This window comes from Plecotus auritus (assembly GCF_963455305.1).
Source record: "Plecotus auritus genome assembly, chromosome: 9".
Taxonomy (NCBI): Eukaryota; Metazoa; Chordata; class Mammalia; order Chiroptera; family Vespertilionidae; genus Plecotus; species Plecotus auritus.
In genome coordinates, this window is record NC_137783.1 from 152850030 (window position 1) to 152868177 (window position 18148).

At 61.3% G+C, this 18148-nt stretch overlaps 3 protein-coding genes across 8 annotated transcripts; 2 read left to right on the forward strand and 1 right to left on the reverse strand.

Moving 5' to 3' along the window:
- The first annotated feature begins 878 nt into the window (after positions 1-878).
- B3GAT3 (beta-1,3-glucuronyltransferase 3) lies at positions 879-6001 on the forward strand. The gene is made up of 5 exons (XM_080640359.1): positions 879-1187; positions 2186-2360; positions 4313-4673; positions 4852-5142; positions 5513-6001. The coding sequence occupies exons 1-5, from the start codon at positions 1106-1108 to the stop codon at positions 5609-5611; spliced, it is 1008 nt and encodes a 335-aa protein (XP_080496485.1). The 5' UTR covers positions 879-1105; the 3' UTR covers positions 5612-6001.
- Positions 6002-8375, reverse strand: ROM1 (retinal outer segment membrane protein 1). The gene is made up of 3 exons (XM_080640358.1): positions 7381-8375; positions 6758-7004; positions 6002-6644 (listed from the first exon to the last, which is right to left on the reverse strand). The coding sequence occupies exons 1-3, from the start codon at positions 7968-7970 to the stop codon at positions 6441-6443; spliced, it is 1041 nt and encodes a 346-aa protein (XP_080496484.1). The 5' UTR covers positions 7971-8375; the 3' UTR covers positions 6002-6440.
- A 255-nt stretch (positions 8376-8630) lies between these two features.
- On the forward strand, positions 8631-18088 carry EML3 (EMAP like 3). Of its 6 annotated transcripts, none has more exons than XR_013958991.1 (22): positions 8631-8774; positions 9574-9745; positions 9824-10111; positions 10201-10308; positions 11281-11348; positions 11517-11640; positions 11868-12038; positions 12228-12297; positions 12382-12492; positions 12735-12830; positions 13163-13318; positions 13469-13610; positions 14007-14158; positions 14242-14367; positions 14448-14579; positions 14972-15039; positions 16108-16196; positions 16328-16373; positions 16505-16592; positions 17115-17213; positions 17455-17585; positions 17660-18088. XR_013958991.1 is itself a non-coding variant. In XM_080640353.1 (22 exons), the coding sequence occupies exons 1-22, from the start codon at positions 8753-8755 to the stop codon at positions 17861-17863; spliced, it is 2715 nt and encodes a 904-aa protein (XP_080496479.1). In that variant the 5' UTR covers positions 8631-8752; the 3' UTR covers positions 17864-18088. The 6 variants fall into 6 exon arrangements, 4 of the variants coding, with proteins under 4 accessions (XP_080496479.1, XP_080496480.1, XP_080496482.1 ...); XM_080640353.1 differs by having other exon boundaries at positions 16276-16373; XM_080640354.1 differs by having other exon boundaries at positions 9827-10111; positions 16276-16373.
- The last annotated feature ends 60 nt before the right edge of the window (positions 18089-18148 follow it).

Below are 18148 nucleotides of genomic sequence, written 5' to 3' on the forward strand. Positions count from 1 at the left end.
CCACCCACGTAAAAGAAGTATGTGTGTATCATTTTAGTTTTTATTCTATCCCAAAGGTTTCCTCATTTTCCTTTCTCCTGCCTCCCTAATCTATCACCAGTAGGTTGCAGGTAACCCACTTATGTCTTTTCTTCTTTTCTTTTTTTTTAAAATATATTTTATTGATTTTTTACAGAGAGGAAGGCAGAGGGATAGAGAGTTAGAAACATTGATGGGAGAGAAACATCAATCAGCTGCCTCTTGCACACCTCCTACTGGGGTTTGCCCGCAACTAAGGTACATGCCCTTGACCCGAATCGAACCTGGGACCCTTCAGTCCGCAGGCTGACGTTCTATCCACTGAGCCAAACCAGTCAGGGCTTATGTCTTTTCTTCTGACTGTAATGTATAAGATGCAAGACTGCCATTCTCTGGAGCATTTTCTCAATTCATAAAAATGTTGCTTCCCGGCAACTGTGGACAGTTTGGCTCAAATCAACTCACAAAACTTCTCTGCAGGCCTGAATGTTTCTTACGATGACACATAACTTTTGTCAATCCTAGTTGCGTGTCTATGAATTGGGACAATACCATCTATCTCCTAGGATCCCAGCGAGGATCGTATGAGACGGACTAGGTCACATGACAGGCCTGGATGTCCATCACTCCGGTGGCAGGTGTTCACTGAGCTGCTGTGCCTGGCGCTGTGGCTGATGGATGGGTGAATGAAGAGGGGCCAATCCGGGCACACGGGCGGCGGTTCAAGGGGAAGGCCTCAAAGTCCCGCCCACGTGCTCCCACCGGCTTCTGACAGCAGCCCAGAGCGCTTGACACGCCGGATATGACGTCACCAACGCCCGAGGTTCCCAGAACTAGGCGGTGGGACCGGAAGTGAACCCGGGAGAGTGGGGGTGTTCCAGACTGACCGGATGTGGGCGCGGGCCGGCTCCCCAGCCCCAGTTCCCGGGAGCTGGTCGAGGGGAGTGCGAGGAAGGCGGGACGCGGGGCGGAGCCGCTGCAGGGGCGGGGCCTGCAGGCTGTCCGGCGGGGGCGGGACCCCTTGTCCCTGCGGGACCCCCTGTCCCTGCGGGACCCCGCCTGCCCGGTCGCCGGCGGCGGCTCGGCCATGAAGCTGAAGCTGAAGAACGTGTTTCTCGTCTACTTCCTGGTGTCGATCGCCGGCCTCCTCTACGCGCTGGTGCAGCTCGGTGAGCGGGGCGGGGCGGGGTGCTTCCCGCCCTGGGGATGAGCCGGGTGCGGACCCCATTCACCCGGCGCGGCCCTGCGACACCCCCTCCGCGGCCGCCGGGCGCAGGCCCCTCGCTAGAACGCACCCCGGCTCCCGCCGCACCTCGGATGAAATCCAGGCTCCTTCCTGGCGTGCAGGGCCCCGCATGGTCCCGCCGCCGTCACCCCATTTCCTAACCCTCTCGCTCGCTCTGCTCCGGCCACGCTGGCTCGGTGACAGTTTACGGAACCCCGCAAGCTCATTGCTCTGCAAGCTCTTAACCCGTTCCCTCCGCCTGCGGTGCTTCCTCCCGCCTTCGCAGCCTGCAGGTCTCCGCTCAGGGGTCACCGCCTCTGAGGCCTTCCCTGACTGCTTCGTTACGAACGCTTTTTTCTGGGTTCTCTCTTATGCTCTAACGACCTGTCTGCTTCCTTCATGGCCCTTATGACAATTGGCAATGTTCTTTGCTTAGTGTCCGCCTCCTCCAGGGAGCATGTCTGCCTTGCTCCCTGATGCATCCCCAGCCCCTAAGGCAGCCCCTCCCAGGAGGAGCACTCAATAAATACCTATCCAATAACGGAACGGAGCAGTTTAATGAGTCTTTGGTCACCCAGCGAAGGGATTTCCAGACAGGGCCCCTGCGGACCCCAGGTATTTGAGACTGTCCTGGGTTAGGGAGATAGACTTCTTTATGACTCCAGAAGGCAAAATTGGAACCAACCGGGAGGAGAAAGGATGGAGGCAGATAATCCGCTCAGCATCCAAATGAAAACGGTGACAGATGGGATTTATGACAGCTGGAGAGGGGATGCTGACTGGGGCAGTGAGGTCCCCACCCCGGAGGTGTAGAAGGCTGGCTGGCTGAGAAGCTGTAAGGTGACTCCTGCCCTGGCTGGAGGGAATGACATGCTGGGCCTTTGGGATACTGAACGTGCTCTGCTTCCGTTCTCTGCCCCTACCCCTGCTTCCCGGGACCAGGCCAGCCATGCGACTGCCTCCCCCCCTTGCGGGCAGCAGCAGAGCAGCTTCGGCAGAAGGATCTGAGGATTTCCCAGCTGCAAGCTGATCTCCATCGCCCAGCCCCTGCCCCTGCCCAGCCCCCTGAGCCTGAGGCCCTGCCTACTATCTATGTTGTTACCCCCACCTATGCCAGGTATGGGCTGTGGTGTACCCAAGAGGCTTGCATGAACCAAGAGGTTGGGGTTGATGGAGGTGGTGGTGGGGGGGCATTGGGCCAGGGAATGTTCCTCAAACCAGGGCATACCAAATGACAGGAGAAATGAACCACATCTTTCCTCAGAAACGTGTGGGGAAATGGTTATTTTCCACTAAAAGAGATAGGGGTGTACGATAAAGTAGAATGCAAGATCCCTGAGAAATGTTAAGTAGAACCATACAATTTCAAAGAAACTTGGAGCTTGCCACGGCGCGCACTCTCTCTCCTCAGGGACCCTCTGGTGAGAAAGTCTGAGGACCCCTATCTAGCTTGACGCAGACAAGGGCTTGGTCCTGCCCAGGCTGGTGTGGCTCCTCCCAGGCACCGAAGGCTCTCGGGTTCCATTCCCAGGGGCACATAGCCCCCAGTGGGGGCGATACTTCTTTCTCACATCTACTAGTATGTCTCTCTCTTTCCCTCTTCCTCTCGCTATAAAATCAATAAAAATTTTACCTACGAGAGGATTTTTAAAAATTTAAAACTATTTAAAAAAGGGGGAAGGCCCTAACCGGTTTGGCTCAGTGGATAGAGCGTCAGCCTGCGGACTGAAGGGTCCCGGGTTCGATTCTGGTCAAGGGCATGTACCTTGGTTGCGGGCACATCCCCAGTGGGAGGTGTGCAGGAGGCAGCTGATCGATGTTTCTCTCTCATCGATGTTTCTAACTCTCTATCCTTCTCCCTTCCTCTCTGTAAAAAAAAGCAATAAAATATATTTATATACACATATATATACATATATATATACATATATATGTATATATATGTGTGTGTGTATATATATATATATATATATATATATATATATATATATAAAAGGGGGAAGGACTCAGTCTGGTAGTTTTTACCAGGGTCTAGAAATAGTTACATTAGATATTATTTATAATGTGTTTACCCTTACCAGGCACTGTGCTAAGTGCTGCACTTTAAAAAAACAACACGATTGGGGGGGGGGGCAATGGTAAGATATGTACACATATAATACCTTAATAAAAAAAATAAAAAAATAAAAAAACAACACGATCTTTAATTGATTTTTAGAGAGAGAGAGAAAGAGATGGGGGGGGAGAGGAGAAACATCAATGGGAAAGCAAAACATCGATGGGCTGCCTCCTGCATGCCCTCTACTGGGGATCGAGCCTGCAGCCTGGACATGTGCCCTGACCGGGAATTGCATGGAACCCACAAGTTGCAGGGCTAAGTGCTATGCTTTTTTTTTTGGTTTTGTTTTTAATTAAAATATAGCCGTTATTACTCATACAGATCAAGTGGGAAACTGTGGTTTTGGATCTGCAGCCAAAGGGCCTGCTAATTGCTCCCTGGAATCAGATGGCTGAGCCATCTAGGCACGGGCGGCTCTAGAACCTCTCCCCCTCCACACACACACACACCGACCCGAAGGAGAAAGAAGCCGGGCCCCTCTTCCCAGTTCTTTGTCTAAACGCGGATAAACCGTCATCCCCTGGCGAGGAGTGAGTCCAGGGACTCCTAGATCCCTCTCCCTGGAAACCCAAGCACAGAAGGAAAAGAACCTGGTCCCACCGGAGTTTTAGAAAATCATTACCTTATTTAATCTTCAAAACAACCTGGCTGTGGAGTCCTGTTATTCCCATGTTACAGCCAAGGACCCTGAGACTCGGGGAGACTGAGCCATTTTCCCCGGATGTCGCACCTAATTACGAACCTGGCATTCCAACCCAGATCTGGTTCCTTCCCTGAGTGTCTCCCCGGGTTGAGGTGGGTGGCAGACATGAGGGGGAGGACAGGGCAGGTGAGTGTCCCTGTGAAGTTGACGGGCAAGACAAGGAGTTGGGGAAAGGCCCTGGGCTGCCAGATGGGGGTCGGGAGAAGCTGTGCCTGCCCCTTCCCTGCTGCTGCCTCTCCCCCTCCAGGCTGGTGCAGAAGGCCGAGCTGGTGCGACTGTCCCAGACCCTGAGTCTGGTGCCCCGGCTGCACTGGCTGCTGGTGGAAGACGCGGAGGGCCCCACCCCGTTGGTGTCCAGGCTGCTGGCTGCCTCTGGCCTCCTCTTCACACACTTGGCGGTCCTCACTCCCAAGGCCCAGAGGCTCCGGGAGGGCGAGCCGGGCTGGGTTCGGCCCCGAGGTGTAGAGCAACGGAACAGGGCTCTGGACTGGCTGCGGAGCGGAGGGGGCGCTGTTGGGGGAGAGAAGGACCCTCCGCCCCCGGGGACCCGGGGGGTTGTGTACTTTGCCGATGATGACAACACCTACAGCCGGGAACTCTTTGAGGAGGTGAGCACCCGGAGGGAGGGGCCGGGAAAGGGGCCCTGGGCCAGCTTCCTCTGTTGCTGAGTCTCTAGGCTGTTGGGGGAGGAGGGGGGGACATGGAGCAGAGGACCCAAGGGGTCCTTCCTGCTGCTCCCTGTCCCCGGGGCCACCCCTGTCTGTTTCTTGTCTCCTGACCTCTTAGATGCGCTGGACCCGCGGTGTCTCCGTGTGGCCCGTGGGGCTGGTGGGCGGCCTGCGATTCGAGGGCCCGCGGGTACAGGACGGCCGGGTTGTGGGCTTCCACACGGCGTGGGAGCCCAACCGGCCCTTCCCAGTGGATATGGCGGGGTTTGCGGTGGCCCTGCCCTTGCTGCTGGCCAAGCCCAATGCCCAGTTTGACGCAGCCGCTCCCCGGGGCCACCTGGAGAGCAGTCTCCTGAGCCACCTGGTGGACCCCAAGGACCTGGAGCCACGGGCTGCCAACTGCACCCGGGTAAGAGGATGGAGGTGGGCACGCAGCTCTGGGGTGGACAGGGGGTGGGAGAAGTGGGGTGAGGCCCTGGGAGGAGGATCACAGGGCAGGTGTCTGAGCAGGAGGGACCCTCCGGAACTCAGCCACAACCTTGCTTACTCTCCTGAAGGGCAGCGGGGAGCCAGAGAAGGAAAGTGGGGTCTTGCCACTCTGTCTCCCAGAGTCAGGGAGGTCCTGCATGGCCCACGGAGGTGAAGGGGTCAAGGCCCCATTTCAGAGGCCTGAGGCTCCCACTGTGTGCAGAGGGGGTTGGAGAATCCGGTCTACATTGAGGGCCCCAGAGGCCTGGCTCTGGCTGGGCCCAGCTCTAACGGGCGTCCCCCCGGGACAGGTTCTGGTGTGGCACACGCGGACGGAGAAGCCCAAGATGAAGCAGGAGGAGCAGCTACAGCGGCAGGGCCGAGGCTCAGACCCAGCCATGGAGGTGTGACAGATGCCCCACCGGACTACTGTTTCGCCAGGCACCGACCTGTGGGGCCAGGCCCCTGGCCTGCCAGGGTGCGGTTCTCCACGTCCTGACCCCTCAGAGCCAGGGGCGGCCCCTCTGCCATTTCAGCCCAGCTGCTTCCCCCTCCCCCAGCCTGCCATGTGGCACTGCCCACAAGCTGGGGACAAGCAGCCCTTGTGTTGAGCCGGGTCAGCCCTGTCTGGGGCGGAGCAGAAGGACAGACAGACTCAGGAGGGAGGGCAGCTGAGTAACTGGGTAACTTATTGGGGCTGGGCATGCACGGGGCGGCGGGGGCTGGAGGAGCTGGGCTGGACCCTCCCCACCTGAGCATGCTGACCCCTCCTACCTCCAGAATAAAAAAATCTCAGCCTGGATCGGCCTCGCATCTTTTTCGTTTTATTGGTCTGTTTCTCGCATTCTCATTCTTACCAGGGTCCAAACCTTGGCCTCCTGGCTTTTCTCTCAGACAAAAACCATCCTCTCAGGAACCACCCCTGGAGGAGGAGACCAGCGGCTTCAGTCCAGAAGCTTCCATGAGTCCGCAGGGAAGCATCTCCAGCCCTTCCCATGCCGCTTTCCCACCACGCTGGGATTTGTTTCTGGGCTGTTCTGGCCACAGGGGCTAGCCCTCGGACCCCTCGTTTTTTCTCCTGCCCCGTCCAGCTTGCTGATTATTCTTAATCACTCTAATCTCAGGGACATCCCTCCCCCCCCAACTTCCCCAGCAGGGGCCTTGGCAAAAGAGTTGTGAGGTTTCCTGTCTTCTCCACCCCTCCTCCCCTGCCAGACCCCCAGCCCACGCTCCAGGCCACTAGGCCTCAGGGGGGTCCTCCTTGCACGGGGCCTCTTCTGGAGGGGCCTCCCCGGGCGCTGGCCTGTGGGCAGCCCCTCCCTGCAGCCAGTGTCTCAGCCCCCCAGGAAAGAGATAGCCCTGGGTCTCTCCTTCCCCATCGATGACTCCTCCAAGCCCCTCCAGCGCCGTCTGCAGGTACCGCAGGCCCAGGAGCACCAGAGTCTGGGGAAAGCAAGGGGAAGAGGTCGGTGAGGGTCAGCGGGCCCCGGGCCGCAGGGTTGGAGGCAGTGAGGAGGTCCCGATGGAGGGAGGCCTCGGACACTTTGCTGACTCACCTGCAGCAGGAAGGTGACAGCCAGCGTGCTGCCCAGCGTGCTCGCCAACCCCTGCAGGTGCCCCAGCAGCACCCTGTGGCACCCTTGAGCCCAGAGGTTTAGGTTGGGCTGACGGGGATCGAAGAGGGGGTGGGCGTGGGGGTCTGAGAGCCGGTCTTGCAGGCAAGGCCTGGGTGAGTGGGGGTTGCAGCAGGAAAAAGGGACTCCGTCAATCAGATAGAGGCCTTCCACGTTGCTCTGGATCCGGCTGCAAAAGGAGGGGCAGGTGTTAGGGTGTCTGGAGATAGAGGCCTGGCGGGGGAGGGGGGGGGAGCTGAAGCACAGAGTTGAGAAGGGAAAAATGACAGGAACACATTTCTAACTGCTTTCCTACGCGCCAGGCATGCCCAATGCATTTGTCTTCACGGCAATTCTGTAAGACAGATGCGAGTATCACCTCCATCCTGCAGACGAGGACACGGGCCCAGAGGAGTTCGCGAACGTGCCCTGGGCCACACAGCTACTACGTGGCAGAGCTGTCACCCATTGCCTCAGTCACTAAGCTCTATTTGTTGCCGTCTGGGTGAGGTGGATTTTGAAAGGATGGAGGAGGAGGGGGAGGAGGAGAGAAGCAAGTCACTCACTCAACCACATCCTGGTCATTGGGATCCAAGTACCGGCTGCTGACCCACTGGACCCCAAACCAATCCTTGAACCCATGGCGCCCGCAGCAGTGGTGCCTCAGCTGCAGCTCATCCAACAGCCGTTTGGCATGGCAGTGTCCAGGCACCTCTGTGTCCTTGTAGTGAGCCATGGCAGCGCCCAGGCCCTCCTCCAGCCCCGAGTCCAGGCTTCCAGGTAGAGCTAAGGCTAGCCCCAGAGAGAGGAGCAGCAGCCCGCCACCCCCAGCAGTGCCAGCCACCAGCAGGGGGCCCAGGACCCTTCGCCAGGGCGGGTATTGCGCTGCGTCCAAACTGGCCCTGCTGGCCCCTGCGCCCGCCAGTCCTGTGCACAGGGCCACCGCTCCCGCGGCCAGGGCAACCTGCGGCAGGGCAGTGAACGGGCAGGAGGGAGCCAAGAAGGTGCGAAGGTGCAACAGCTGGACCAGGAGGTGCCCGCTACACAGGAGCGTGAGGCCACCGGCCAGCGCCAGCACCCAGGAGAGGAGCCAGAGCCCCTGCGCCAGCCGGATGCGGGGCTGGAGCGGCAGCGCCAGGGGCAGCACGGGCGCCATCTCCCATCTCTGCCCCGGGAAGAGCAGGGTTGGCAGGGACGGGTTGTCCGGGCAAGACGCTGAGTCAGCCCAGCCCGGCTTGAGCTGGGCTAATGCCACCCTGACCCCAATACCCTGGGAACCCTCCCACCCAGCCTTAATCGCCCGGCGCCCCGTCCCCTGCCGGAGCCAATTCGGGATGCCTCGGCCTTGCCCCTGGGGGAAAGCCCCGCCCCGGCCCCTCCCGGAAGGGGGAGGGGCTGGTCGGCTCGGCCCCGGGGGGCTGGGGGCTGAGGGCTGGGGGCGGAGACCTCGAGGTCCACGCGCCCTCCGATCCCCAGGGAGTCCGGGGGCGGAGATCCCGGAAGGGCCCCGAGAGCGGAGACCAGACGGGGGCCAGGGGGGTCAGCGGGTTGGCCCCGCCCCTTGCTGAGCCGCGGGGCCCGGACAGGGAGGGGTTACCGGGCGGCCCGGCCCCCCCCTGGGCCCGCCCCCCCTCCCGCGCTTCCTGGCGGCTCCGCGTCCGGCGCCTGTTTGTGCAGCGGCGCTGGGGCCCGCGACGGCCCCGCCACTCCACCCCCGGGAGCCCAGAGCGGCCCCGGGAGAGCCCGAGGCCCCGGCGGGCCCGAGCCCGCGCCCCCGCCCCCTCCAGCCCCTTTCCCCGAGCCCGACAGCGCCCCCAGGGGGTGGCACGGCGCCCCGCGCGCCCCAGGGTGCTTCCCCTTCCCCTCTCCCGGGCCATGGCCCCCGCGGCTTAGACGCCTCCTCCGCTGCCGCCGCTCGGAGCAAGCCCGGGGGGCCGGATGGATGGGGCCGGGGGGCCCGGTGAGTACGGGGCGGGCGGGCGGCGAGCCCTTTCCCGGAGCGCCCGGCCGGCCGGTCCGGCGCTGCTGGTGCCCGACGGCCGTCCAGGGGCGCCCGCGTGCTCTGCAGCCGCGGGGCTGGAGCATTCTCCACGGCCCTCAGGTCGCTCTCCAGGTCCGTGGGGCCCCTGCTGCTGTCCCTTCGGACTTACCCAGCGTCATCCTACCTACCCCACCCCCACCCCCCGTTGCTCCGGCACCTGGATGTTCCCCTGTCCCCAGGTTACCTGGGCCTCTCCTGCTGGTATTTCGTGTCTTTTTCCTTCTGACCCCCAACTGTTACCCCGGGACCTTCCCTGGGGCTCTGTCTCCGCGATGCCCTCCCCTGTCACCCTACATTTCTTCTGGTCCTCACTCCGGTGTCCCCGCGCTGTCCCAGGGCTGCCTGCTCAGGGTCCCGCCTTCCCTGGAGACGGAGCTTGCCCTGGGTGGGCCCCGTGGGCCCTCCCCAGCTCTGCGACAACCTCTGTGGTTCCCACGCCCCGTGGCAGGACTCCACGCTCCCCCCGTGCTCCCGGTCCGCCCTGCCTTGCGGAGGCCTGGACGGCAGCAGGAAAGGCGCTCTGCCAGCTTCCTCGCCTGCCCGCCAGAAGGAGGCCCTGGGTCCTCCGCCACCGTCTCCTCCCCTCGGGCAGCCTCGGAGCCGGGGCTGCAGCCCTCCTGCACAAATGCAAAGCTGCGGGGAGAAAGAACCCTCTCAGCCTCCCCCGGGTGGCGGGACCTTCTGAGCGCGCCTTCCCCTTCCCCTTCCCCTTTTCCAGGCGAGGGCCCTGCTCAGCAGGCCCTGCAGTCCCTGAGCCGGCGGCTCCAGGTGCAGGAGAAGGAGATGGAGCTGGTCAAGGCAGCCCTGGCAGAAGCCCTTCGCCTGCTTCGGCTGCAGGCGCCCCCCACCTCCCTGCAGGATCCTGACCTGACAGCTCCGACGAGGGCCAGGTATGCATGTCATCACCCCCTCTTCCTCCTCCTTCCCGGGGCCTCAGCGGGCATCAGGCTGATTCGCTGTCTCCTCAGCAGCCCTGCAGCCCCCGCAGGCCTGCCGCCCTCGTGCAGCCCCTCCTTGGTGAGCCGAGGCACCCAGACGGAGACAGAGTCGGAGATGGAGGCACCCCCTGGAACCCCTGGCCTGAGCAATGGGCCCCCGGCCCCTCAGGGGGGCAGTGAAGAGCCTAGTGGAACCCAGTCTGAAGGAGGGGGCAGCAGCAGCAGTGGCACTGGCTCCCCTGGGGGCGCTGGCTCCCCTGGGGGCGCTGGCTCCCCGGGCATCCTCAGGCTTGTACAGCCCCCCCAGTGCACTGACACGTGAGTGTCCTGTGGCCGAGGCCCGGGGGGAGAGGACTGCGGAGCATGGTTAGAGGGGGTGACCTTCACCGGCTCACTGCTCCGCTCAGGGCGCGGAGGAATTCTTCTTCATCCCCCTCGGAGCGGCCTCGACAGAAACTCTCCCGGAAGGCAGCGTCCTCGGCCAACCTGTTACTGCGGTCAGGGAGCACAGAGAGGTGGGCAAGGCTCCCCAACCTGCCCCACCCCAGGCCCAGGCTCCTGACTTTCCTCGTCCCTCACTCGCTTCCCTGGGTGGGGTGGGGGGACCTCATTGCCCAACAGGAAGAAAGGAACCAGCACTCCTGGGGGCCTGCTGTGTTCCGGGCACTGTGCTCAGTCCTCGACCTCCTCCATCTCATTCAGTCCCACGGCACCCTTGGGGGGTAGGTGGTCTCATGCTGTTCATTGTCCAGGTGAGGAGCAGGCTCAGAGAGGGTAAGTCATTTGTCTGGGGTCACACAGCTAGAGGCAGGACTCGAACTCAGCTCCTCCTGACTCTAGCTCCTTGCTCTTTCCTCCTTGTCAGCATATACCTCTTGAGATGCCAAGAGGCTTCTCCAAAAGCTCGCATGATCTTCATGGATGACTCTCCTCGGAGTTCCGGCCCCTCCCCTTTCTCGGGTTTACCAGGCTTGACTTTTAGAGCAGAGGCAGATCCCAGTGGTTGAGCGTAGCTGTCTCAGAGTGTGGACAGGCCTCAGGACATCGGAGTGATCGTTCTAGCCCTACCCTTGGCCTCTCCTTCATTCTCTGAAGAGGCATCACCACCTTATTATCATCTCATGACAGTGATCTCTGGAATTCTGTTCCTTTCCTCCTGAGAGATAAGGACTTTCTTGTTGACCTCCCAGAGCCCCGAAGGGCAGGGCTGGGGGACATTCTGGATTCCCTTCTGTCTGGAGGAAAGGGCCCCTCCCTGTCACTCAGCTTTATGGCCCGGTGCCACGCGCTCAGCCCCCAGCCTCACCGGCTCATGTCTTAGATGGAGCCGGTAGTCCCGTCTACTCCAGGGCCTGGATGCCCACCATGCAGACCGTGCCCGCAGGGGTGACGGTGGCCTCGAGTAGCCTCCCTTCTGTGCTCGGCCCCTTTGCACGTATATCTCGGGACCCGACCCCAATCCCTATGCTTTTCTGTCTTCCCAACAGCCGTGGGGGGAAAGACCCCCTCTCCAGCCCTGGGGGTCCGGGATCTCGGAGGAGCAATTACAATTTGGGTAAGTACAGAAGCATCTGGAAGAATCTGGATGAAAGAGTTAGGGTTTGGGCTAGAGCCCCAAGAGCTACTTTGGGGCGACCTGTGAGGTCTGGTGGGTAGAGTTCTGCTCTGGCTTCCCGGGAGGGAGGCTGCAGGGCGGTGGTTGACACCCCCCTTTTCTCTGTAGAAGGCATCTCGGTGAAGATGTTCCTTCGCGGCCGCCCAATTACCATGTACATCCCATCTGGCATCCGCAGCCTTGAGGAGCTACCCAGCGGCCCGCCCCCGGAGACCCTCAGCCTTGACTGGGTGTATCCTGCCCCCTCCAGGCCCATGGGAACCATCTTTCCCATCTTGGGACCCCCACCCCCCACCCTCCCGTTTATGGTTTCCTCCTGGCTCTGCAGGGACGGGGAACGCCCTGAATCCTCCCTTACCATCCTCTGCCAGTAGCACTGCCAGCCAGAAGCTCTGTTCTCCTCCCTTCCTCATCCCGCCCTTGATCTGACCCTTTCCTTGACCGCGGTCCCCACTCCAGTTATGGGTACAGGGGTCGTGACTCCCGCTCTAATCTCTTTGTGCTGCGTTCTGGGGAGGTGGTCTACTTTATCGCCTGTGTGGTGGTGCTGTACCGGCCTGGGGGAGGCCCAGGGGGTCCTGGAGGTGGCGGCCAGAGACATTACCGGGGCCACACGGACTGCGTTCGATGGTGAGGGGCCTGGGGGCGGGGAGTGGGCGGCTCTAGGCATGGGGATGCTGGCTTGGCAGACAGAGGGCCTGTTGGGTGTGGAGGAGCAGGAGAGAGGCGTTGCCTTGCTGCTCCGTAAGCCTAGAGAGGCGGCCTGGGTGGTCTTGAGAGACCCACCCCCTTCCTTAGAGCATCTGCTCCCCCACGTAGCCTGGCCGTCCACCCTGATGGTGTTCGCGTCGCCTCAGGACAGACAGCTGGAGTGGATAAGGATGGAAAGGTAAGGCCAAACTCAAACCCAGGTGGCAGGACGAACCTCTAGCCCAGCTCTCCTCCCCACGCCTGACCCCTTCTCCCGCTCCAGCCCCTGCAGCCTGTGGTTCATGTGTGGGACTCGGAGACGCTGCTGAAGCTGCAGGAGATAGGACTGGGGGCCTTCGAGCGGGGCGTGGGGGCCCTGGCCTTTTCAGTGGTGGTGAGCTGGCCGAAGCCTCTAGACCCCCATCTTTCTTATCCGGGAACCCCCTTCTTGCACTTCACCAGGAAGTCTCAGACATCCTGGCCTGCCGGAACCTTGCCCAGCCGGTTCTCCTGAGAGAGGGATGTGTGTCCGCTTCTCCCTCCCTCCCCACCTGTGATGGTGTGTGTTGCCTAATGACCGTGAACTCCCAGACCTCTAGTCCTCACTCAGCCCCTCCCGCGTGTCCCCACCCTCAGGATCAGGGTGCTTTTCTCTGCGTGGTGGATGATTCCAACGAGCACATGCTGTCCGTGTGGGACTGCAGCCGCGGCACAAAGCTGGCTGAGATCAAGGTGAGGGGCCCCGGTGGCCTGCAGGCACCGCCGGTTGGGAGGTGGGAGTGGTGGGCCCCGAGAGTCCAGACTTACCCATCGATTACTTCCTTTCTGGTTGTCGCTGGGGCCCACCATTTCTCTGTGAGGCTGAGAAATGGGGACTCACAGGAGATCATGTCAGGCAGGCGGATGACTAATCAGTAGTTGCTCTTCGGGGCCCAGGGTGTGGAAGGGGGGTACCCCGGGGTTTCTGGACCTCTGCAGACCCAAGGTCAGGATGCAGAGGAAGAGGCAAGTGGAATGAGGGAGCTCAGGGCTGGGGGTGGCTGAATCCAGTGTCTTCTCTTCAGAGCACAAACGACTCAGTCTTGGCTGTCGGCTTCAGCCCTCGCGATAGCAGCTGCATTGTCACCAGCGGGAAGTCCCACGTCCACTTCTGGAACTGGAGTGGCGCCGTGGGGGTTCCTGGGAATGGGACCCTCACGCGGAAACAGGGTGTCTTTGGGGTGAGGTGTGGATGGGTGCAGGGTGGTGGGGAGGACAGAGTGGAGCTGGAAGTAGCCATCTAAGGCCTGGAGACCCCGATGCTACCCAGCTCCCAGCGACCCCGTGACTGTTGGTCTTTGCCCTTCCCTTTGACCTCACCTCTCCCCTAGAAATACAAGAAACCCAAGTTTATCCCTTGCTTTGTGTTCCTCCCGGACGGGGACATCCTCACCGGGGATTCAGAGGGGAACATTCTCACCTGGGCGCGGAGCCTCTCAGATTCCAAGACTCCAGGCAGGGGCGGAGCCAAAGGTATGTGGCTGGGGGTGGCATCTGGGAAGTCTAGCCCCCTAGAGGGTTTATGGGAACAGAGAAGAGGGTTCTCCCCCCCCCTTCTTTTTTTTTTTTTTTTACTGTGCGAGTTGACAGTTCTCTGGGGGATCGTCTAGAAAGGTAGGGGCAGCATGGCAGAGAGGAAAGGGCTGGGGCTTTGCGGCCTGCCAGGTCCTGGGTTCAAATCCCAGTGTTGCCACTCATGGTCTGGCCTTTAGGAAGTGACTTCAGCTCTTTGAGTCTCAGTGGTCTCGTCCGTAAACTGGGAAGAACAATAGCCCAGGTCAGAGACGGTATGGGCAGCTGGGAGTTACTCCTCCCCTCCCCACTTCCCTGCACCCCAAGAGCCTGACCCACCCAGGACTTTGCCAACAGAGACCTATGGGATTGTGGCTCAGGCCCATGCTCATGAAGGCTCCATCTTTGCCCTGTGTCTTCGGCGGGACGGGACTGTGCTGAGTGGTGGCGGGCGGGACCGGCGGCTGGTACAGTGGGGGCCTGGTTTGGTGGCCCTCCAGGAAGCTGAGGTGAGGGCTGGGCTGGGGTGGCGGGAGGGAGGGAGGGGGGAGAGGAATGGCCAGTGCCCCCTGACTTTCTGCCCCCACTGCAGATTCCGGAACACTTTGGGGCTGTGCGGGCCATCGCGGAGGGGCTGGGCTCCGAGCTGCTGGTGGGAACCACGAAGAATGCGCTGCTGCGGGGAGATCTGGCCCAGGGCTTCTCCCCTGTGATCCAGGTTGGAGAGCCGAGGGCTCTGGGGGGCGGGAGGGCAGAGCTGCTGGGAGGGCAGAGGTGATGGTGCATGCTCTGCTGCAGGGCCACACGGACGAGCTCTGGGGGCTGTGCACACACCCCTTCCAGAACCGCTTCCTCACCTGCGGCCATGACCGGCAGCTCTGCCTGTGGGATGGGGAGGGCCACGCGCTGGCCTGGAGCATCGACCTCAAGGTAGAGCCCGGCCCCCGGTGCGGCCCCCACCATGACTCCTGTGGCCCCCACGCCTTCCTCAGTATCCCCTTTCCTTCTGCTCCCTGGAGGCAGCCGGTTTGTACTGGTATGGCTCCTAAATGTTCCTTCTTCTGTGCCGATGCCTCCAGTACCGCCCCCCCCACCTCTTCCCCTGCCCACCCAGCAGCTGACGGTTCCTCTCCGACCCCGCTCTCAGTTCTGGTGGCTCAGTATTTTGAATATCACCTCCTTAGGCTCTGCCTGCACACACAGCCTGCAGGTCTGTGTCCCTGTCCTTCCCGCCCCCTCCTTGGAATGACAGGGTGTCTGTCTTGGATTGGATCCCTCACTAGAGAGGCATCTTCTTGAATTCACCCTTTCTCCCCTCCCAGGAGACGGGCCTCTGTGCTGACTTCCACCCCAGCGGGGCGGTGGTGGCTGTGGGACTGAACACAGGGAGGTGAGAGGGAGCCCGGGGAAGCAGGGGGTATAGGAAGGGTTCCCGGTGATGGCGCGTGTGTGTGTGTGTGTGTGTGTGTGTGTGTGTGTGTGTGTGTGAAGCAGCGTGATCACTGGCAGCTCCAAGCCCCAACGGCACCTTCCTGTTCCTCAGTGCTTCTCCCTGCAGCCCGGGTTTCCCGGCTCCGGTGGCACTGCCATCGCACCCTCCCCCAGCACTTTCCCCTGCGCCCCGAATGGAGGGGGTGGCAGCTCACAGAGGGAAGCTGCGGAGATGGGAGGGCAGAGGGGAGGCGAACAGAGGAGTGACAGGCCTACAGACTCCCCGAGGCCCTTGTAGTCCAGCCCTTTTCCTTGCTCCGACGACAGCCTCAGAAGCCCCTCAGCTCTTATCTGCCCATGGCCCCTTCCCATTGCCCAGTGTAAGAATGCAGTGGGGCCCTGACCGGTGTGGCTCAGCGGATAGAGCGTCAGCCTGTGATCTGAAGGGTCCCAGGTTCGATTCCGGTCAAGGGCGTGTACCTTGGTTGCAGGCACATTCCCAGTGGGAGGTGTGCAGGAGGCAGCTGATCGATGTTTCTCTCTCATCGATGTTTCTAGCTCTCTGTCTCTCTCCCTTTCTCTCTGTAAAAAACGAATGAAATATATTTAAAAAATATATATATATACATTTAAAAAAATGCAGGGGGGCCCTGGCCGGCGTTGCTCAGTGGTTAGAGCATCGCTTGTGCACCTAAGGGTCATGGGTTCGATTCCCAATCAAGGGCATGTACTTGGGTTGCAGGTTCAATCCCCGGCCCTGTCCTGTTTCGGTGCATTCAGGAGGCAACCGATCGATGTGTCTCTCTCACATGGATGTTTCCCCCGCCCCTTCCCTTCCATTCTCTGAAAACCAATGGGAAAATATCCTGTGGTGAGGATTAGAAAGAAGAAGGGGAAAGAAGAATGCAGCGGGGCCTTTCTGTCTGCCTCATAGCTTTTCTCTGGGTGTCTTGGAGTCTCTCCAACTTGTCAGTGTGCTGCCCGGGATGGGTGTCTTCACCCCTGCTTCCCCGCCTCTCCCTTCCAGGTGGCTGGTTTTGGATACGGAGACCAGAGAGATCGTGTCCGACGTCACCGATGGCAACGAGCAGCTCTCAGTGGTTCGGTACAGCCCAGGTGGGAGCCCCCCCCTCCCCCCCGCCCCGGCCCCAGACCTGGCCCTGGCCCTGCCCTCTCTGAGCGACTGTCTTTGTAGATGGGTTGTACCTGGCCATTGGTTCCCATGACAACATGATCTACATCTATAGTGTTTCCAGTGATGGTGCCAAGTCCAGCCGCTTTGGCCGCTGTGTGGTAAGGAAGCTGGGGTGGTGGGTGGGGCATTGCCATAGCAGGGAAACTCCTCAAAGGGCCCAGTACACGTAGGGGGGTTAGGGAATGGGGAACGGGGGCTCCATTTTTAGTCTCTTGACCCTTGCTCCCAGGGTCACTCCAGCTTTATTACTCACCTTGACTGGTCCAAGGATGGGAACTTCATCATGTCCAATTCTGGGGACTATGAGATCCTTTACTGTGAGTGGCAACAGGGTGGGCATGGGGAGAGGGTCATTGGGGTGCGCTCCGTGTGTGTGTGTGTGTGTGTGTGTGTGTGTGTGTGTGTGTAGGCTCCTGTTCGGAGGCCATGAAGGATATGTGGGGAGCTCCAGGAGGAGGGGCTGTCACATGGGGACGTGGAGATGGGGTCGGAGTCGGAATTATACACATAGGAGTAACTGATCTGGAAAAAAACCACACACACAGTTTTATACCATCTTTTTCCCACAAGGAGTTGAAAAATATACTAAGAAAAGATTGTTTGGGAAAAGCTGCTCAGGGCAGGTGTGGGGGACTGCGCATCTAGGGAGGAGGAGCTGGGGAGAGGCCTGGAGAGCGCAGGAAGCGCGCGGGGGCTGGGTTTTGCCCTGGGCTGCGGGCTGCTGTGGTGACCAGATCACATGCCACGGCCTCCCGTCAGCCTTTCCAGCCTGGCCTTCCCGGCCTCGTCCCCACTGAGGGCCGGGTGAGGGCTCAGCTGGGTGGGCGCCCTCTCCCCAGGGAACGTGGCTGGAGGCTGCAAGCTGCTGAGGAATCGTTACGACAGCCGAGACCGGGAGTGGGCCACCTACACCTGCGTGCTAGGCTTCCACGTGTACGGTGAGCAGGGGCGCAGGGTTGCGGAGCCTGCCCCGGGCTGGGAATGCTGGGCGGTGTCCAGGGGTGGGTGTCCAGCAACCAGCAGACCCCGCCCGGAGGCCCCTGCGCTCCTCGGCGCTCCCTGGGAAGGATTGCCTGGAACGTGGCCGGTGGGCGGCCGGAGGAGCACCGGAGCGGCGAGGCTCTGGGCTGTGGGCGGAGGCAGGGAGGAGGCTGGGCTGAGCAGCCGCTGTGCTGTCAGGCGTGTGGCCAGATGGCTCGGATGGCACGGACATCAACTCCCTCTGCCGCTCCCACAACGAGCGCGTGGTGGCCGTGGCCGACGACTTCTGCAAAGTGCACCTCTTCCAGTACCCGTGCGCGCGCGCCAAGGTGAGGCCGGGGCCCGGGGCGGAGGGCCGGCCCGGGGCGTCGCAGCCTCCGCAACTCCACCTTCCCCCACCCAGGCGCCCAGCCTCGTGTACGGCGGCCACGGCAGCCACGTGACCAGCGTCCGGTTCACTCACGATGACTCGCACCTCATCTCGCTGGGCGGCAAGGACGCTAGCATCTTCCAGTGGCGAGTGCTGGGCGCCGGGGGCTCGGGGCTGGCGCCCGCCACGCCCTCTCGAACCCCCTCTCTGTCCCCGGCCTCGTCTCTTGACGTCTGACAGCTGCGGAACGGGACTCACGGGCCCTGCAGCTCGGCTCCGCCCCAGGACTAGGGGCCGACCTCTTCCTCGACTTGGAGACATTCCCAATCGCGCATTCCCCTGGAGGGGGTGACCAGCACCCCAGCACACACTGTATAGACCCGCTGGCTGAGCCGGGCAGCCCCAGCCTGGGCCCCCATTCCCGCTGCCTGCCGAGGGGCAATAAACCAAAAGCAAAGTCGCCTCCCAGTCCTTTTGTGGGGCCCGGCTGGGTGCCGCCGGGCCGGAGGGTGGGGCGGGGAT